This window comes from Dama dama, chromosome 11, assembly GCF_033118175.1.
Source record: "Dama dama isolate Ldn47 chromosome 11, ASM3311817v1, whole genome shotgun sequence".
Classification (NCBI taxonomy): Eukaryota; Metazoa; Chordata; class Mammalia; order Artiodactyla; family Cervidae; genus Dama; species Dama dama.
Window position 1 is genome coordinate 28,140,243 of NC_083691.1, and position 21,941 is coordinate 28,162,183.

At 41.3% G+C, this 21,941-nt stretch overlaps 1 protein-coding gene across 1 annotated transcript in view; it reads left to right on the forward strand.

Annotated features, from left to right (window-relative positions):
• The window catches only part of TDRD15 (tudor domain containing 15), a 104,101-nt gene extending 83,521 nt beyond the window's left edge, over window positions 1-20,580 (forward strand). Inside the window, exons 2-5 of the mRNA XM_061156099.1 lie at window positions 17,769-17,852; window positions 18,740-18,906; window positions 19,734-19,952; window positions 20,356-20,580. Coding sequence (XP_061012082.1) covers window positions 17,769-17,852; window positions 18,740-18,906; window positions 19,734-19,952; window positions 20,356-20,580 — 695 coding nt within the window. The remainder of the gene's footprint in view (window positions 1-17,768; window positions 17,853-18,739; window positions 18,907-19,733; window positions 19,953-20,355) is intronic.
• Window positions 20,581-21,941: the final 1,361 nt, after the last annotated feature.

Below are 21,941 nucleotides of genomic sequence, written 5' to 3' on the forward strand. Positions count from 1 at the left end.
TCATAAAGTATGTATGTGTAGGTATTAGAAAAATATATAGATACATAATTATGCTTGAAGTAGCATAAAAGTGTTAATGATCATTGTATCTGAGGTATGGGATTTCTGGGGATTTGTATTCCCTTCTCTAAATATATCAGTATGTTTTGGATTTATTGAAATAAAAAACCCATTGCTTTCATTGGAAAAGGAGGGATATTCTCACTTGAACAAATTAAAACATGAGGCCATAAAAAATATTTTAAGGTTAAAGCCCTATTCTGTATATATTCACTGTGAGGATTTATAGAGTCTTAAACTCAAAAAGCATCTTTTTGTCGCTTTGAGAACTTTGTTTTGTTGGTTCTTAGCAGTCATTTTGGTGAACGTTTCTTTAGGGCCAGATATAGAGAGTCACAATGATAACTAGTTTGTGATGCCTTACCCTAAAGAACATGAAGTTCTATAATGTGATCAGTTTGATTTAGTAAGATGAGCTTTCAGCTCTGGTCAGTTCCCCAGCAATAGCACCTATGGAGTGCTTCAGTGTATTTGAGGACATCCTAAAGATTCATAATAACAAGGTTTACAGAGGTGACTCACGGGTTTAGCCTACTGCCTGTCTTTGGCCACCCTGGTTTAGATGCAGGCGCTCCTTTCACAGAGCAAACCAGAGTCAGGGGGCATTTCCCTAAACACACTGTTTTCCTAGAGTCCTTGCTTGAGAAATCTGAGATTCTGATCGAACCTTTTCCACATATGCTTCAGATATATTTTCTCAAACTATAATCTCTCCCTAGATTGCCCTTCACTCTCTCTGTTTGCTTATATCTGCACATTCTCCAATGTCCAATCAAAGTGTATTTTTTGTGATGTCTTTATTGACTCCTCATAGAAGTGATGTGCTCATTCCATAAGCTCCTGTACCTTTTTATACCTCTTTAAGTATAACATTGATTATGCACTGCCTTGTGGTCTCATGATGACTGTATATACTCCATGTTCTCTAAGAGAATGCAAGCTATGTGGTCCCATCATTTAGCAAGCACTGTACTGGAAACATATGAACTATGTATTTTTGAGTAAGTGATGGATGAATGAATATTCAGACAGTTTTTTTTTTTTTTTTTGTCTAGTTCCATGGTTGCATTACTACCTCCTAAGGGGTGTTTTGGAAATTTATAGGAGACACTTGTGGTTATCATAATGATTGGGCAGAATCACTGACACTTACTAGACATGAACTAGTTATACTAGGGCTTCCCAGGTGGCACAGTGGTAAACACTTCTGCCAATGCAGGAGATGCAAGAGACATGGGTTAGATCCCAGGGTCAGGAAGATTCACTGGAGAAGGAAAGGCAACCCACTCCAGTATTCCTGCCTGGAAAATCCCATGGAGAGAGGAGCCTGGTGAGCGCCAGTCCATGGGGTCACAAAGAGTTGGACATGATTGAGTGACTGAGCATGCACATAAAATTTAGGGGCTATCCTTCAATCTGTAGTACAATTTTTTCACAGTGAGTAATCCTCTGTCTCATGAATTTTGAATGACCCACCAGATGTTCAGGTAGGTGGAAAGCATGTTCATAATCATTTGGGCCTAGAAGCAAGTTCCATTTTTTTATATATAAAAACAAAGTTTATTTTTGTATCATTTTTCTCTTTACTGAATTCTCCAGGGATGTAACCACTATGTAAATTGAGAAAAATTGTATTCTTTTTTGTTTGAAATTTTACCAAGTGTTGGTTCACCATTTTGGAAAATCCCATCACTGATTGCGATGCTGCTTATCATGACTGAATTGCCAACATAGTACTTTTGCATAGATGTGTATTTGTAGAGGTTTCATTCATGCAGCCATCTGTTTTATGTGTTTTGGGGTGGGCATGCCCAAGCATTCACTTATGAAAATATATGTCATTTTATTATAGATTGCTTTCTGCTTATTTCTCTTTTATATTACCAATAAGACACTTTATTACTTTACAATTGTGCATAGGAAAGCTATATTGTCTTTGAATTTCATTTCAAGATAGTGAAAGGGGCATTAGTTCTGATAAGTTTGAAAACTCATCTAGGTTGTCAGTTTTTCTATCTATTAACCATGGAAAACTTGGGTGCTTTGTTGCAGTTCCAGAAATGTTGTCTAAGTTGTTCTCAATGAAAATAAACTTACGCCAATGGCCTCAGTTAAAAAACTGACATTTCAACAGAGCTTGAGGGATATCTTTGAACATTCTTTGGCAATGCCTTTCTTTAGGATTGGAATGAAAACTGACCTTTTCCAGTCCTGTGGCCACTGCTGAATTTTCCAAATTTGCTGGCATATTGAGTGCAGCACTTTCACAGCATCATCTTTTAGGATTTGAAATAACTCAACTGGAATTCCATCACCTCCAGTAGCTTTGTTCATAGTGATGCTTCCTAAGGCCCATGTGACTTCGCATTCCAGGATGTCTGGTTCTAGGTGAGTGATCACACCATCATGGTTACCTGGGTTGTGAAAATCTTTTTGGTATAGTTTTTCTGTGTATTCTTGCCACCTTTTCTTAATATCTTCTGCTTCTATTAGGTCCATAACATTTCTGTCCTTTATTGAGCCCACCTTTGCATGAAATGTTCCCTTGGTATCCTCTAATTTTCTTTTCTTTTCTTTTTTTTTATTTATTTTTATTAGTTGGAGGCTAATTACTTCACAACACTGCAGTGGGTTTTGTCATACATTGATATGAATCAGCCATGGAGTTACATGTATTCCCCATCACGATCCCCCTCCCACCTCCCTCTCCACCTGATTCCTCTGGGACTTCCCAGTGCACCAGGCCCGAGCACTTGTCTCATGCATCCCACCTGGGCTGGTGATCTGTTTCATTATAGATAATATACATGCTGTTCTCTCGAAACATCCCACCCTCGCCTTCTCCCACAGAGTCCAAAAGTCTGTTCTGTACGTCTGTGTCTCTTTTTTTGTTTTGCATATAGGGTTATCATTACCATCTTTCTAAATTCCATATATATGTGTTAGTATGCTGTAATGATCTTTATCTTTCTGGCTTACTTCACTCTGTATAATGGGCTCCAGTTTCATCCATCTCATTAGAACTGATTCAAATGAATTCTTTTTAACGGCTGAGTAATATTCCATGGTGTATATGCACCACAGCTTCCTTATTCATTCATCTGCTGATCGGCATCTAGGTTGCTTCCATGTCTTGGCTATTATAAACAGTGCTGTGACGAACATTGGGGTGCACGTGTCTCTTTCAGATCTGGTTTCCTCAGTGTGTATGCCCAGAAGTGGTATTGCTGGGTCATATGGCAGTTCTATTTCCAGTTTTTTAAGAAATCTCCACACTGTTTTCCATAGTGGCTGTACTAGTTTGCATTCCCACCAACAGTGTAAGAGGGTTCCCTTTTCTCCACACCCTCTCCAGCATTTATTGCTTGTAGATTTTTGGATAGCAGCCATCCTGACTGGCGTGTAATGGTACCTCATTGTGGTTTTGATTTGCATTTCTCTGATAATGAGTGATGTTGAGCATCTTTTCATGTGTTTGTTAGCCATCTGTATGTCTTCTTTGGAGAAATGTCTGTTTAGTTCTTTGGCCCATTTTTTGATTGGGTCATTTATTTTTCTGGAATTGAGCTTCAGGAGTTGCTTGTATATTTTTGAGATAAATCCTTTGTCTGTTTCTTCATTTGCTATTATTTTCTCCCAATCTGAGGGCTGTCTTTTCACCTTACTTATAGTTTCCTTTGTTGTGCAAAAGCTTTTAAGTTTCATTAGGTCCCATTTGTTTAGTTTTGCTTTTATTTCCAATATTCTGGGAGGTGGGTCATAGAGGATCCTGCTGTGATTCATGTCAGAGAGTGTTTTGCCTATGTTCTCCTCTAGGAGTTTTATAGTTTCTGGTCTTACATTTAGATCTTTAATCCATTTTGAGTTTATTTTTGTGTATGGTGTTAGAAAGTGTTCTACTTTCATTCTTTTACAAGTGATTGACCAGTTTTCCCAGCACCACTTGCTAAGGAGGTTTTCTTTTTTCCATTGTATATCCTTGCCTCCTTTGTCGAAGATAAGGTGTCCATAGGTTCGTGGATTTATCTCTGGGCTTTCTATTCTGTTCCATTGATCTATATTTCTGTCTTTGTGCCAGTACCATACTGTCTTGATGACTGTGGCTTTGTAGTAGAGTCTGAAGTCAGGCAGGTTGATTCCTCCAGTTCCATTCTTCTTTCTCAAGATTACTTTGGCTATTTGAGGTTTTTTGTATTTCCATACAAATTGTGAAATTATTTGGTCTAGTTCTGTGAAAAATACCGTTGGTAGCTTGATAGGGATTGCATTGAATCTATAGATTGCTTTGGGTAGAATAGCCATTTTGACGATATTGATTCTTCCAATCCATGAACACGAACACGGTATGTTTCTCCATCTGTTTGTGTCCTCTTTGATTTCTTTCATCAGTGTTTTATAGTTTTCTATGTATAGGTCTTTTGTTTCTTTAGGTAGATATACTCCTAAGTATTTTATTCTTTTTGGTGAATGACATTGTTTCCTTAATTTCTCCTTCTGTTTTCTCATTGTTAGTGTATAGGAATGCAAGGGATTTCTGTGTGTTAATTTTATATCCTGCAACTTTACTATATTCGTTGATTAGCTCTAGTAATTTTCTGGTAGTCTTTAGGGTTTTCTATGTAGAGGATCATGTCATCTGCAAACAGTGAGAGTTTCACTTCTTCTCCTATCTGGATTCCTTTTACTTCTTTTTCTGCTCTGACTGCTGTGGCCAAAACTTCCAAACCTATGTTGAATAGTAGTGGTGAGAGTGGGCACCCTTGTCTTGTTCCTGATTTCAGGGGAAATGCTTTCAATTTTTCACCATTGAGGGTGATGCTTGCTGTGGGTTTGTCATATATAGCTTTTATTATGTTGAGGTATGTTCCTTCTATTCCTGCTTTCTGGAGAGTTTTAATCATAAATGGGTGTTGAATTTTGTCAAAGGCTTTCTCTGCATCTATTGAGATAATCATATGGTTTTTATCTTTCAATTTGTTAATGTGGTGTATTACATTGATTGATTTGCAGATATTAAAGAATCCTTGCATTCCTGGGATAAAGCCCACTTGGTCATGGTGTATGATTTTTTTTAATATGTTGTTGGATTCTGTTTGCTAGAATTTTGTTAAGGATTTTTGCATCTATGTTCATCAGTGATATTGGCCTGTAGTTTTCTTTTTTTGTGGCATCTTTGTCTGGTTTTGGAATTAGGGTGATGGTGGCCTCATAGAATGAGTTTGGAAGTTTACTTTCTTCTGCAATTTTCTGGAAGAGTTTGAGTAAGATAGGTGTTAGCTCTTCTCTAAATTTTTGGTAGAATTCAGCTGTGAAGCCATCTGGTCCTGGGCTTTTGTTTGCTGGAAGATTTCTGATTACAGTTTCGATTTCCTTGCTTGTGATGCTCTGTTAAGATCTTCTATTTCTTCCTGGCTCAGTTTTGGAAAGTTATACTTTTCTAAGAATTTGTCCATTTCTTCCAAGTTGTCCATTTTATTGGCATAGAGCTGCTGGTAGTAGTCTCTTATGATCCTTTGTATTTCAATGTTGTCTGTTGTGATCTCTCCATTTTCATTTCTAATTTTGTTAATTTGGTTCTTCTCTCTTTGTTTCTTAATGAGTCTTGCTAATGGTCTGTCAATTTTGTTTATTTTTTCAAAAAACCAGCTTTTAGCTTTGTTGATTTTTGCTATGGTCTCTTTAATTTCTTTTGCATTTATTTCTGCCCTAATTTTTAAGATTTCTTTCCTTCTACTAACCCTAGGGTTCTTCATTTCTTCCTTCTCTAATTGCTTTAGGTGTAGAGTTAGGTTATTTATTTGACTTTTTTCTTGTTTCTTGAGGTAAGCCTGTAATGCTGTGAACCTTCCCCTTAGCACTGCTTTTACAGTGTCCCATAGGTTTTGGGTTGTTGTGTTTTCATTTTCATTCATTTCTATGTATATTTGATTTCTTCTATGATTTGATGGTTATTCAGAAGTGTGTTATTTAGCCTCCATATGTTTGAATTTTTAACAATTTTTTCCCTGTAATTGAGATCTAATCTTACTGCACTGTGGTCAGAAAAGATGACTGGAATGATTTCAATTTTTTGGAATTTTCCAAGGCTAGATTTATGGCCCAGGATGTGATCTATTCTGGAGAAGGTTCCGTGTGCACTTGAGAAAAAGGTGAAGTTGATTGTTTTGGGGTGAAATGTCCTATAGATATCAATTAGGTCTAGCTGGTCCATTGTGTCATTTAAGGTTTGTGTTTCCTTGTTAATTTTCTGTTTAGTTGATCTATCCATAGTTGTGAGTGGGGTATTAAAGTCTCCCACTATTATTGTGTTACTATTAATTTCCTCTTTCATACTCATTAGCGTTTGCCGTACATATTGCGGTGCTCCTATGTTGGGTGCATATATAATTATAATTGTTATATCTTCTTCTTGAATTGATCCTTTGATCATTATGTAGTGTCCTTCTTTGTCTCTTTTCACATCCTTTATTTGAAAGTCTATTTTATCTGATATGAGTATTGCGACTCCTGCTTTCTTTTGGTCTCCGTTTGCGTGAAATATTTTTTTCCAGCCCTTCGCTTTTAGTCTGTATGTGTCTCTTGCTTTGAGGTGGGTCTCTTGTAGACAGCATATATAGGGGTCTTGTTTTTGTATCCATTCAGCCAATCTTTGTCTTTTGGTTGGGGCATTCAACCCATTTACATTTAAGGTAATTATTGATAGGTGTGGTCCCGTTGCCATTTACTTTGTTGTTTTGGGTTCACGTTTTTATACAACCTTTCTGCATTTCCTGTCTAGAGAAGATCCTTTAGCATTTGTTGAAGAGCTGGTTTGGTGGTGCTGAATTCTCTCAGCTTTTGCTTGTCTGTAAATCTTTTGAATTCTCTTTCATATCTGAATGAGATCCTTGCTGGGTAAAGTAATCTAGGTTGTAGGTTATTCTCTTTCATTACTTTAAGTATGTCCTGCCATTCCCTTCTGACCTGGAGGGTTTCTATTGATAGATCAGCTGTTATCCTTATGGGAACCCCTTTGTGTGTTATTTGTTGTTTCTCCCTTGCTGCTTTTAGTATTTGTTCTTTGTGTTTGATCTTTGTTAATTTGATTAATATGTGTCTTGGGGTGTTTCGCCTTGGGTTTATCCTGTTTGGGACACTCTGGGTTTCTTGGACTTGGGTGGCTGTTTCCTTCCCCATTTTAGGGAAGTTTTCAGCTATTATCTCCTCGAGTATTTTCTCATGGCCTTTCTTTTTGTCTTCTTCTTCTGGGACTCCTATGATTCGAATGTTGGGGCGTTTCACAGTGTCCCAGAGGTCCCTGAGGTTGTCCTCATTTCTTTTGATCCTTTTTTCTTTTTTCCTCTCTGCTTCATTTATTTCCACCATTTTATCTTCTACCTCACTTATCCTATCTTCTGTCTCCGTTATTCTACTCTTGAGTCCCTCCAGAGTGTTTTTGATCTCATTTATTGCATTATTCATTTTTAATTGACTCTTTTTTATTTCTTCTAGGTCTTTATTAAACATTTGTTGCATCTTCTCAATCTTTGTCTCCAGGCTATTTATCTGTAACTCCATTTTGTTTTCGAGATTTTGGATCATTTTTATTATCATTATTCTAAATTCTTTTTCAGGTAGATTCCCTATCTCCTCCTCTTTTGTTGACTTGGTGGGCATTTTTCGTGTTCCTTTACCTGTTGGGTGTTTCTCTGCCTTTTCATCTTTTTTAGATTGCTGTGTCTGGAGTGGACTTTCTGTATTCTGGAGGTCTGTGGTTCCTTTTTATTGTGGAGGTTTTACCCAGTGGGTGGGGTTGGACGATTGGCTTGTCAAGGTTTCCTGGTTAGGGAAGCTTGAGTCGGTGTTCTGGTGCATGGAACTAGATTTCTTCTCTCTGGAGTGCAATGGAGTGCCCAGTAATGAGTTTTGAGATGGGTCTATGTGTTAGGTGTGACCTTGGGCAGCCTGTATGTTGACGTTCAGGGCTATGTTCCTGCGTTGCTGGAGAATTTGCATGATATGTCTTGCTCTAAAACTTATTGGCTCTTGGGTGGTGGTTGGTTTCAGTGTAGGTATGGAGGCTTTTGGACAGTCTCTTATTACTTAATATTCCATGTAGTCAGGAGTTTTCTGGTGTTCTCAGGTTTTGGGCTTAAGTCTCCTGCCTCTGGATTTCAGTTTTATTCTTCCAGTAGTCTCAAGACTTCTCCTAACTATACAGCACTGATAATAAAACTTCTAGGTTAATCGTGAAAAGATTTTCCCCCATGAGGGACACCCAGAGAGTTTCACAGAGTTACATGAAGAAGAGGAGAGGGAGGAGGGAGATAGAGATGAGCAGGAGGAGAAAAAGGGGGACTCAAGAGGAGAGAGACAGATCTATGCAGTTGTCTGTTCCCAGAGTGTTCTCCGTAGCCCAGACACCCACAAAGATTCACAGAATTGGATTGGGAAGAGAAGGGGAAAGGAGGAAATAGAGGTGTTCTGAGGTAGAAAATGGAGAGTCAAGATTGGGAGAGAGTAATCAACACACCCCTGAATAAAAATGGGAACTGAATATCAGATTCTTAAATGTCCACAATTTATATCATATACTGAAAAACAAAGATTAAAAATCTAGAGTAGAGGTTAGACTCTTAAAAATACAATATTATAAACAAAACCCAAAACACAAAAAAATTTTAGAAATATATATGAAGTTCAGTTTAAAAGTAGGGTTTCTCTTTTTTTTTTTTTTTGCAAGGTTATAGTGTAATGAAAATGAAAATTAAGGAGTAGTAGAGGAGTAATAGAGGACTTTAAAAGGAAATAAGAGAAAAAGAAAAATAGAAAAAAGAAGAGAAAAGGGAAAAAAAAACAAGAAGAAAATTTTTTTTCTAATTAAAGAAATTGTAAAAATCTACGAAAATGAAAGTTAAGGAGTAATGGGGGAGTAATAGGGAATTTTAAAAGAAAATTAAAAAAAAAGAAAAAAAATTTTTAATTAAAAAAATTTTAAAAAAGTAAAAATATATGTAGGAGTTTCTCTGGAGCTGTTGCGGTCAGTGTGGGTTCGGTTCAGTTTCAGATAGCTCCTCGTTCCAGCTTACACTTCTCGATATCTACAGGCCCCTTCTGGTGTAGTTGGTGTTATCTACAGGGATTTTAATCTGTTGCACTGGTCCCTCCTGAAGCGGTTCCCTTTGTTTATTTGGCTTCTGTTTGCCCGTCTCTTCAGTGCCTAATTTCCGCCCTGACACAGGCAGGCGGAGGTGGTCTCTTATTCAGGTTGCTAGTTCCGTCGCGCTGCGGGGAGGGACTGGCGCTGCTTTCCCCGTCTACGCTGCTCAGGCTCCCAGCTGTTCTATATGGAGCGTGCCCTGCGCTGCGCGCCGTTCCAGCCCTCGGGTGTTCCACAAAAGCGCGGACTCGGCTGCGCCTGCGTTTTGTGCCTTCCCCGTCCGAGCGGCTCAGGCAGCCAGGAGCTTGACAGGCGCACTCTCCCTGGGTGCAGCACGCCTTCTCCCCTCCGCGTCCCCAGCCCCAGTCCCCACCCGCGCCGGTCGGGTGCCTGCGCCCTGTGTCTCGCCTCGACCCTCCCGGCTGATGTCGACCATCCAGAATCTCAGGAGGTCTTTGGTTAGAAACTGGAGGCCTGTTTGCAGTGCGGTAGGGGATGCGGTCCTTGGGGCTGAGCCTGCCCCTTTCCCCTCCCCCCTGCCTCCTGCCTCCGGCGGGGCTGGGCCGGTCCGCAGCCTGTGAGCTCTTCTCTGGACTTGCTCAGACCCTTTGTTCTGCGAACAGCCGGCAGTGTGTTCGGGCCGGTTAATTTTCTCTCTCTCTCTCTTGCTGTCCCACAGTTTAAGTTGGTAACTCACAAAAGCTCGCTCCGATTGTCCTCAGGGCACTCAGGCCCGGTCCTTACCCTAAGCAATGCCGCCCACTCTTCTCCTTTCCACCCTCACTTGCTGGTGGCAGATGCGGGCATCTGGGGTACTTTTCTGCTGGGAGTTGCTTTTAGGCACGTAATCTGTGGGTTTTATTTATTCTTCCCCTCCTAGTCAGGCTGCCCTCCGAGATTCAAAAACTTCCCCCAGACCCGCCAGTGCGAGGGTTTCCTGGTGTTTGGAAACTTCCTCTATTAAGACTCCCTTCCCTGGACGGATCTCCTTCCTTAGCTCTTTTGTCTCTCTTTTTGTCTTTTATATTTTGTCCTACCTCCTTTCGAAGACAATGGGCTGCTTTTCTGGGCGCCTGATGACCTCAGCTAGCGATCAGAAGTTGTTTTGTGAAGTTTGCTCTGCGTTCAATTGTTCTTTCGATGAATTTGTAGGGGAGAAAGTGGTCTCCCCGTCCTACTCCTCCGCCATCTTGGCTCCTCCCCTCCTCTAATTTTCTTGAAGAGATCTCTAGTCTTTCCCATTCTATTGTTTTCCTCTGTTTCTTTGCATTGATCACTGAGGAAGGCGTTCTTATCTCTCCTTGCTATTCTTTGTAACTCTGCATTCAAATGGGTATATCTTTCCTTTTCTCCTCTTGCCTCAGGAGCAGTGGCTTTGAGGCACAGTAGTGATGTCTGTGTGGTGCAGGAGCTACCCTACGTCCAAGGTCAGGAGCGGCATCCATGAGGAGATACCCTACGTCCAAGGCAAGAAGGAGCAGTGGCTGTGCTTTGCTGGAGCAGCCATGAAGAGATACCCCACGTCCAAGGTAAGAGAAACCCAGGTAAGATGGTAGGCACTGAGAGAGGGCATCAGAGGGCAGACAGACTGAAACCACAATCACAGACAACTAGCCAATCTGATCACATGGACCACAGCCTTATCTAACTCAATGAAACTAAGCCATGCTGTGTAGGGACACCCAAGACAGATGGGTCATGGTGGAGTGGTCTGACAGAATGTGGTCCACTGGAGAAGAGAATGGCAAACCACTTCAGTATTCTTGCCTTGAGAACCCCATGAAGAGTATGAAAAGGCAAAAAGATAGGACACTGAAAGATGAACTCCCCAGGTTGGTAGGTGCCCAATATACTACTGGAGATCAGTGGAGAAATAACTCCAGAAAGAATGAAAGGATGGAGCCAAAGCAAAAACAATGCTCAGTTGTGGATGGGACTGGTGATAGAAGCAAGGTCCGATGCTGTAAAGAGCAGTATTGCATAGGAACCTGGAATGTTAAGTCCATGAATCAAGGCAATTTGGAAGTGGTTGAACAGGAGATGACAAGCATGAACATCGACATTGTAGGAATCAGTGAAGTAAGGTGGACTGGAATAGGCAATTTAACTCAGTTGACCATTATATCAACTACTGTGGGCAGGAATCCCTTAGAAGAAATGGAGTAGCCATCATAGTCAACAAAAAAGTCTGAAATACAGTACTTGGATGCAATCTCAAAAATGACAGAATGATCTCTGTTTGTTTCCAAGGGAAACTATTCAATATCAAGGTAATCCAAGTCTTTGCCCTGACCAGTAATGCTGAAGAAGCTGAACGGTTCTATGAAGACCTACAAGACCTTTTAGAACTAACACACAAAAAAGATGTGCTTTTCATTATAGGGGACTGGAATGCAAAAGTAGGAAGTCAAGAAACACCTGGAGTAACAGGCACATTTGGCCTTGGAGTACAGTATGAATCAGGGCAAAGGCTAATAGAGTCTTGCCAAGAGAACACACTGGCCATAGCAAACACCCTCTTCCAACAACACAAGAGAAGACTCTACACATGGGCAGCACCAGATGATCAACACCAAAACCAGATTGATTATATTATTTGCAGCTAAATATGGAGAAGCTCTATACAATCAGCAAAAACAAGACCAGGAGCTGACTGTGGCTCAGACCATGAACTCCTTATTGCCAAATTCAGATTTAAATTGAAGAAAGTGGGGAAAACCACTAGACCATTCAGGTATGACCTAAATCAAATCCCTTATGATTATACAGTGGAAGTGAGAAGTAGATTTAAGGGACTAGATCTGATAGACAGAGTGCCTGATGAACTATGGACGGAGGTTCATGACGTTGTACAGGAGACAGGGATCAAGACCATCCCCAAGAAAAAGAAATGCAAAAAAGCAAAATGGCTGTCTGAGGAGGCCTTAAAAATATCTGTGAAAAGAAGAGAAGTGAAAAGCAGAGAAAAGGAAAGATATACTCATTTGAGTGCAGAGTTCCAAAGAATAGCAAGGAGAGATAAGAAAGCCTTCCATTTATAAGTAAATAGCTCAGAAAATCTTTAATCCAATTTTCTGTTGATGGGCAGGGCTGCGTTCCCTCCTTGTTGTTGACCTGAGACCAAACTATGGTGGAGGTAATGAAGATAATGACAACCGTCTTCACAATTCCTGTGCAAAGGACTTCAAAAGGATTATAAAGAAAGCTGAGCACCAAAGAATTGATGCTTTTGAACTGTGGTGTTGGAGAAGACTCTTGAGAGCCCCCTGTATTGCAAAGAGATCAAACCAGTTAATCCTAAAGGAAGTCAGTCCTGAATATTCATTAGAAGGACTGATAGTGAAGCTGAAACTCCAATACTTTGGCCACCTGATGCGAAGAACTGACTCATTTGAAAAGACCCTGATGCTGGGAAAGATTGAAGGCAGGAGGAAAAGGGGACAACAGAGGATGAGATGGTTGGATGGCATCTTTGAGTCAATGGACATGAGTTTGAGTAAGCCCTGGGAGTTGATGATGGACAGGGAAGCCTGGCATCCTGCAGTCCCTGGGGTGGCAAAGAGTTGGACACGACTGAGTGACTGAACTGAACTGAGGGATATCTGGGGAGTTGTTTGCAATATAATCATTGAAAGTTACAGGATAGGGTGAAATTCTCAGGAAGTGTTAAGATGACCAAATATTCTCATCCAAGATTAACCCAGCCGTTAAGCCCTGGGTACCCTCATTTTCAGGGCCTCTCTGATGATTCCAACAGCACTGGTAAGTTTGTCATCTTTTTGGACAGTGATTCTCACATTTAGCCTGCATCAGAATCAGTGAAAATCCTGATTAAAATATAGATTATTGAGCCCTGTTTCCAAAGTTGCTAGTTTAGTAGGTCTGAGGTGGAGCTTGAGTTTTGCAATTTTAACAAGTCCTCAGGTGCTGCTGCTGCTGCTGTTCCCAAGCCCATACACTGAGAACCACTTGGGAGATGCTAGAAGTTAATAGATGTTTATTTGCTCATGCCTTGTTTTAATATGGACTTAAAGCAGGTAACGTATTTTTAAAGGAGGAGAAAAAAGAAGAAAAACATGGAGCCAGAAATGAGTCTAATACCAAAATGCAAATTCAACGATCTCATACATTTGCCAAGGAGTTGGGGAGTGTAGAAATATACTGAAAAGTTTTTTGAAAGTCTCTACTGCTAGAAATGTTGCGTGTTTTTGAAATAGAAATCCCCTAAAGCACCTGGAAGAGAAACACTACACTATTGAGAGCTTCTGTTTGGGACAGAGTTTCCACGGCCAGCCTGTGGATGGGGAGTCTGGTACTTCATTGTAGTATAGTTTAAGAAGATAAATACCTAGAGGCTGCTGCGCGCGCGCGCGCACACACACACACACACACACACACACACACACACACACACACACAAGCATACCCATATGGAATGGACTGAGTAACAGATCCACCATATGCTTCAATTCAGGCAGTTGTGTTATAGCCACTTAATTGTAAGTAAATGAGTAATTAGCAGCTCTTACATAATTTCTGCTTGTCCCATCAATGTGGTTCATTTTTCATGTGCAGATACCTAACTGGAAAAAACAACAGCAACAGCAATTGGATGTTAAGTGGAGAAAACTGCCAGTTTAAACTTTCTTCCCAAAAGGACAGAGCAGATTTCTATTTTATGTATTCTTCTTTATAAAAATCAGGTCTAATAGTCACAATGAATCCTTCGCAGGCAACCAAGCTCTTCTTTGTTTCTGATTGACTCCTATGGCGTTTGTCTTAATGCTCTTCCATGTGTATAATTCCCTGGAAAATTTAGTACTTAATATTCTGATGGTTTCCAGTACCTGTTTTGTCTCCCTACTGAGACAGTAAGTGATTCAAGGGCAAAATCTATGCCTTATACCATTTCTTTATCTTCCAGTGCTGAGCCCACATGAGGTGCTAAGTAGCTATAGCAGTTGTTCTTCACGAGGGGTAAAGGTAGGAAGACACACAGGAATCACACAGGGAGCTTTTAAAGAATATGCACACTGCAGAAAGTCCTATGTAAGGTACTAGATATTACAATTTTTATTCATATTATTTATATTTCCAATGGTAATTTCAACCTACTTTTCTAGTACCTAAAATATGAGAACTTGGCAAATGAAAACCAGTGGGTGAGTAATGGTTTATTTTGTAGTGAATAACAGGAATACTGGTTCACTTATTTGGAGGGAAAAAAAGATGAACCCTTTAAATCATATAAGATTACTATTAAGTTTATTTAACTGAATATGCTACTATATGCCAAGCACTTCTTTAGATCTTGAGGAGAAAGGAGAGAGCAAAGAGAAAGTGAGCTGCTGCTCTTATGAAACTTTCATCCCGATGGGGTTCTATGGACAATTAACATGCACGCATACATATATATTTATTTACTTACAAATATATATTCTATTTCAGTTTTCCCTAGGCAAAGGGCTATAAAGAAAATGGAAGCAGGCTAAGAGAATAGGGGGAGATGTTCTTTTAGATAGGGAAGGCCTGAGAAGGTGACAACTGGACTGAAGTTTTAACGAAAGGAAGAAGGGGGGCATAGAACATTCTGAGAAAATCATTCTGGGAGGAGGAAACTAGTGACCATAAAGGTCCTCAGGCAGGAAAGAGCTTTCTTGACTCCTTGAAGAGCAACACGAAGGCCAGTGGGATAGAGTGGAATGAGTGAGTGGGTGTGCTTTAGGAGAGTGGGGAAGGTGTATGTCTTTGATCTTGAGAGTGAGAACTGAGAGTGAGCTGGGAAAAGGTGAGGGACTAACAAAATCTGGGAGTGAAGACATAAGGTTTTTCCAAATGTGAGTGGCATATTTATCCAATTTTGGGAACATGACTGGACTCTGGTCAGCAGATTTCAATTCCCATGCCTCAGAGTTTAAGCCAAGTGATGTGGCTAATGGCATTGGGCAGGATGTGGTGGGTGCCATGAAGTATAAAGAGATCTTGGTGACTCTCTGGATTGTTATGACAAAATGCCACAGACTATGTGACTTATAAACAACAAAAATTTCTCACAATTCTGGAAGCTAGAAATCCAAGAAAAGGGTGCTAGCAGAGTTTTAGAAGAGCCCTTTTGGGGCCACAGGCTTCTCATTGTATCCTCACATGGGGTGAAGGGGACTAGGGGGCCCTATGGTGTCTCTCATAATGCTAATTTCATTCATGAGGGCTCTACTCTCATGAGCTAATCACCTCCTAAAGGTCTCGCCTACTGTTTTCATCTCCTTAAGGGATTAGGGTTTCTACATATGAATTTGGGGAGACCTAAACATTCAGGTCATGGCAGTGTCCAGAGATGTGGGTTTGATCCCTGGGTCAGGAAGATTCCCTGGAGGAGGGCAGAGTAACCCACTCCAGTATTGCATGGAGGATCCCATGGACAGAGGAGCCTGCAGGGCTATAGTCTATAGGGTCACAAGGAGTTGGACACGACTGAAGCGGCTTAGCACACAGCGTCCAGAATAGAGAAGGAACTGACATGCCTTCACAGAGGGCAGTGTGTGAGCTGGATATATCTTGAGAAAACCCCTGTGGATGCAGCAGAGGTTGCCTCATTTGTGGACCACAGTGTTACAGTCCAGAATTCTCCCTGGATGGAAGGAGTATGGGTCATCTTCACTCTGGTAAAAGTTCCACTGGGGAAGCTTGTGGAAGGTTCTCCCTCACCCCTTTTATTTCTGCCTCTATCCTGTCTGGGAAGTTTCTTTCAGTACAATCATGCATAAAAATTAAGCTTGGATTGGCATCCTGTAGAAACAAGATTTTAAAAGTCTTGAAAGACCTAAGCCTGGCAAGAGCTATAGATCTATGTGTAGCCTTCTAAAAACTGGCTTATTTGATTGTAGGGTCTAGCAAGGCTGAAATTTGTGGGGCAGGTTGGTGGGCTGCAGATTCAGATAAAAATTTATGTTGCAGATCTTGAGTCCTAGTTCCACAGGGCAGCAGGCTGGAAGCTCAGGCAGGGTTTCTGTGTTGCAGTCCTCTTTTTAAAAAAATTCTCCCCCACCTCCCTTTCTCTCACATCTGTATTTATTTTTACAGCTCACTGAGGTATAATTGACAAATTGTGTATATTTAAAATGTACAATCTGATGATTTGACATATGTATATATTGTGAAATACCACAATCAACACATCCATCACCCCAATGGATACCTTTTTTTTTTTTTTTTCTTTTCCTGTGATGAGAATATTAGGATCTACTTTCTCAGTACATTTTAAGTAATTTTAGCTCAGTCTCTGTTGCAATCCTGGGTAGAATTCCTTCTATTCCATGGGAACTCAGTTTGTGTTCTTAAGGCCTTCTGTGCTTAGATGAGGCCCATCCACACTGTAAAGAGTACAAAGACTTATTTACTTCATTATTAGTTTTATCAATTTAATCATTCATTATTATTTAGTCATTTAGTTATGATTTACTCAGTCACTTATTTAATGATTTTCTTATAGTCTCTATTTTTAAAAAAAATGTCTTTATAGAAACATTTGGACTTTGGTTTAACCAAACAACTGGGCACCATAGCCTAGCTGAGTTGACACATAAGGTTAACCATGGCAGGGTGCTCACTAAACTGCCTTATATACTAGGATGATCCAGGTCTTCCTTGAGTTTAGAGATTGTTCTTTGGATATGCAGTGTATGAAAATTCAGATCAATATCTCTAGAGTTAGCCTTCTGGGTTTGAATCATCTCCACCACATACCAGTTCTCTAAACTTTGGGTAATCAATCTATTTGTGCTTTAACTTACCTATCTATAAAATATGAATATAATATAGCCCATCTTCTAAGGCTATTAGAAGAACTGAATGAATTAATGAAGATAAAGGGCCTAAACAATGTCATATGTAAATGCTAGGTAAATATTCGCTATACTTATGAACATAAATAGCATTATTAGATGGTTTTGGGGATGGGCACTGGGGAGATTGGCAAGACAAGTCAGTAGAAGGAACTGCTATAACCTGGGATAGACCCCACTAACACGGCCAGGACTAAGGAGGGACAGAGTCAGTAAAGGTGTGCAATGTGTTATGGCTTGTAGATTTTAGGAGAACTTAAGTTTTAAGTTTTCTTCTTCAGTATTGTAATTTATTATGACATCCTCAAGTGTTTGGGAAAGTTGGTTAAGTACTACAGTCTAGTGTCAGTCATGGTTTGCGGTTGCCTTGGGGACAAGCAGTAACCATGTGTTTACATTCCCAGAGAATTGTGTGGTAGAGAAACTAAACAGGGACTCCAATGATTTTATTTGAATTCTGAAGGAAAGAATGACTCCAGATTTGGAATGCTTGGGGGCATTTCAGTAACACACACACATACCATTGCTTTTTAGCTGGTATCTTATGCACCAGCCATGCTCACTGCTCACTGTCTGCCATTCTGTCTCTTGGCTTTTGTGTTTGTGAAAGTAATGCCTTTGCATATTTTGAAGGATAGTTTGTACTTTGCTTAGAACATAGACAGAGGTAATTAAAAAACAAAGAGGGAGAATTGTTAAAATTGGGTGTTTGGGATACTGTCTTGTAGCTCTGGTCAGGCTCATGTTGGTAAAGAGGGTGGTTCTCAAAAGTAACCTTGGACACAGGGTGAAGAGGCTGTGGAGCCAAGCAGGTAAAACTTTGATTACTTCCCTTAACTATCCCTCCCCCTCCAAACCCCCCCTCCCCCACCGCCAAACGTGTGAATTTGAAGCTCAACCTCAGAACTAGAAAAGGCCAATTTGAGATTGGTCAGACTTGAGCACCTTACAAACCTCTATCACAAGCCAAGTCACTGGTGCCCGGCAAGGAAATTAGCATTTATCGCATTTCGGTAAAAATGATGTGGCCCAGTTAAATTAGATTTCCTTTCATTTACAATAGACTTAAAATCCTATTTAGCTATAATCCAGCCATTGTAAAATTGGTTACAAGGATCCTAATTTTCTGAGATATTGAAGCCTCCTATTCTATCAGAGCATCTTGATTTTATCCATTTTCATCCATCGTTAAATTTCTCATGGCTGAGAATGCCAGAGGCGACCTACCTTTCCAATCCGCTGCTGCATTCAGCAGTAACTGGATTGAGATCAGAAACATTTATTTTATTCAACGCCTTATCTGCTCTTTTCCACTATTTTAAACACTACTGAGGGTCAGACTGAAAATCCTTCTCTGATTCTAACTGTAATCAAGCGGGAAATGGTTTTATTTTATTTTAAACTAATATCAAGCCTAAGAAGACAGCATCATTTTATACAATGGGATTGAATGGCCCATTGTGCCATTGCTGAAATTGTATAGTTTGCATATCTTACCACAGAATCCATGGTTTTATGTGGTGTTTCAACTTAAAATTCTCTGAGCCTTCTTTCTGCTTAAATTGATGTCTCTCTCATTTGGGAGCCAGCTCAGGCTTCATCACCTTTAGGAACTTGTAGTCACAGTGACCTCCCTCCTTCCTATGAACTCCTGCTGCTCTGAAGGCCTGTGTTACCTGTGGAGTCTATTTGTCCACAGTATGGTGTCCTCAGCTGCTCTGTGAGTCCTGCCACCCCATCCAAACAGGGTACTCTGTGAAGGCTGGGACTGTTGCTCAAGGGCTCCATCTGCTTTATTTAGTTGACAGAGAACACCTGCTGATGAACCGATTCCAAAAAGAGGAAGCTTTGTATGAGTATGCAAGGGTAGGTACTTTTCTGGGTTCCTGACATTTGGACCCTTAGAATGTTAGATAATATTATGAAGCATTACTTTCCCTCCAGTTCCCTCTAGGCCTTTGTGCCTTCCAGGGAGAAGTCAGTGAGCTTATCTGACTCAGAAGCTTGTGCACAGCAGCTTGAGGTACCCTGTGATCTGGGAGGTAGAGGTGGGGGATAGTGGGGGCCACTGTACCTTATGGTTCATGCGAGCTCACTGGTCTCCCAGGCACTGCAGCTTCCTTTCCTGGAGAGCAGGGATTGACTCTATCACTAATACTCACCATTCCTTCTCCCTGCCCTCCATACATCATGGACATTGTGGCCTTCCCCAGGAGTCACCAGCAGAGAGATGGAAAGGGTAGAATTAGAGCATTGGTAGGGACCTTGTGTCCTTTTGACTCAGAGCAGGAGATAATATTTGTGATCTTGACCTTGGTGCTCAGCATTCTCAGGTGAGCTGGAGAGCTGGTGGGCATGAAACTATACCACCACCACCAGCTGCACACCCGTGAGTCCTCCTCTGTTGGAGGTGCTAGGGTTTGGGGCACAGAGACATTTTCAGTCTAGCCCCTGATTTGAGTTGCTGAACCCTCCATCTGGGAGGACTAGATCTGAGCCCAGTGCCAGGCTACATAGCTTCTGAGTCCCAAAATTGAAAGAAGAGGAAATCTCTGAGCGCAAGTAGCAGGGTAGGGAGACATGTAGGAACATGAGAGAAAGTGGAACTCTATGTATTTATTATTCAATAAACCTAATGAACTCCCATCAGTCAGAGTGTACAAAGTTGAAAATGTTCTTTCCTTGAGGGGCAGGGAGCAAAGGGCAATAACAGCATGGCACGACGTGAGCTGTGCTGTCGAGAGCCTGAGCTGTGGGAGCCCCGGGCAGGGGTACTTCACCAGCCAAGGTTTTCTGGAGCTGAAGAAGCAGATGGCATGAAAAAGACCGCCAAAATGCCTTTCTTTTTCAAATTTATTAAGAAGAATACCAGCCAGAATGCCGACAGAAAGAACTGTTCACTGGTCCAGAAAGTTTGGGTCAAGTGTTCTTGTCTCTTTTTATTTTGTGTTTGTTTTCCAAAGTCAAATAACCTATTATGATGACTTTGTGAAGAAGGAATCTTCAGGGGCTTTTCCTGGCCTAAATCACATTTTATCACAGAAAACACACCAAAGGAGGAGTTACACAGGAGCCTCGGTTTCCCCCAACATCTTCCTCAGTTACATGGGTCCTGGGCAGTTGTGGTTGCAGCCTTTTGTCCAGGAGAACCCCTCCTGGCTGGGCTCACAGTTCCCTTTCTTCCTCTTACACACGTCTGTCTTCCTAGATGGTAACAGAATATGGAATGAGCTCAGATGAGAGAGCCATTGTCTGGATGCAGGCCTGACATGGTCTGGGATCTGACTCGCCTTTTTGTTTTCCTTGTCTGCTGAGGACCTTCTGGGTCCTCCTTCTCAGGAAGGTTTGTTATCTCACCTTCATCAACAACCAGCCTCCTTCCCCAGCATTGGCTTAAAACGTGATGTCACAGGACTAACATCAGAGGACAGAGAGAGTGGCTTCATGATAGCTTCATTGCTCCAGGTACCCCTGGAGGTTGACTACCAGAGGAACACAGGGATTCCGAACATGATGGATGTGGGACCTCCATCTGAGTAATCCAACAGGACTGGAAGGGAGACCCTCAGAGAGGATCAGGGCTCTATCCATTCTAGCCAGTCAACCTCCTCTCTCTTCTAAGCCCCCTTTTCTTATTAGAGTTGACTCCCCAAGCTCTGAGGGACAGAGACAGCTTGGCTGGGGAGCTGTTAGGTATAACTGGGGAAATGGCCACATATTTCTCCCTCAGTGGCAGTGTGACTGAGGCAGCTCCTGCTGCAGTAGTCATGTGGGCCAGAGGCAGTTACAGATCAGTTAGCATAGGGCAGGCAGTCTTCTTTCTCTGAGTCTGCCATAGAATAGCCTGGTGGGATGGAGTCTAGGGAAGCTGTACTGAGCTGCTAAGGATAAGGAAACTTATAGTCTGACACTAGGGAACTTTTCTCCCCTTCTGGTCCAGGCTTTCCTCCCTAGACTTGTCATTGAGCTATGTTGTAGCTCAGAGATGCTGTTCTGAAGATAGACCATAAAAAATAAGGTAGGATTTGAAGTCACAGGCCAAAGATTCCTGGGTCTGTTCTCCTAGGGACACAGAGTTCTGCACAAAGCTTTTCCCCAATTCACTGGCTTCCCAGGTGGTACAGTGGTAGGCAATCCGCTGCAATGCAAGAGATGTGAGTTTGATCCCTGGGTTGGAAAGATTCCCTGAAGGAAATGGTAACCCACTCCAGTGTTCTTGCCTGGGAAATACTGTGGACAGAGGAGCCTGGCGGGCTATAGTCCATAGGTTTGCAAAGGAGTCAGACACAACCTAGCTACTAAAACAACAAATGCTAATTCACTGTAGCCTTCTCATTGTTTCATGGTATTAACTTATGAATGGTAGAACTGAGACTCTAGAATTGGAATTAACCATTTGGATGTTGTTTAGCAGAAGAGCTAGGGTCCATCATATGGCCTCTGTCTCATTTATATTTATACTTCCACCAGCTGCCAGGCCTTGTGTTATATAGCCTTGAGAAAATTATCATACCGTTTTGAACCTCATCTATAAAGAGGGGTGATTAATGCCCATCACACAGGGTCTTTGGAAGAGTTTATCAAAATAGAACATTTTGCACAGTATATGGCATGTAGTAAGCCCCTCTGAAAAAGGCGATTAATAAAACTTTGATCATCATGACTGGGTGATTACAGTTGTTCCTGAGGACCAGGATACCACAAGCTGTGAGGATAGTGGTGGACATGGACAGGGAGGTCTGGTCTCAGGATATTTGACTCTAATACTTTATTCTCTGAGATTGGCAGGCTTGCTGCAGAGATGATTCACCTTTGTCCAGTGCCAAGGCTGCTTGGGATTCTGGTTTGTGTTCTCCTGGGGCCTGGAACAAAGCCAGGGAGACACAATGAAGGATGTTTCC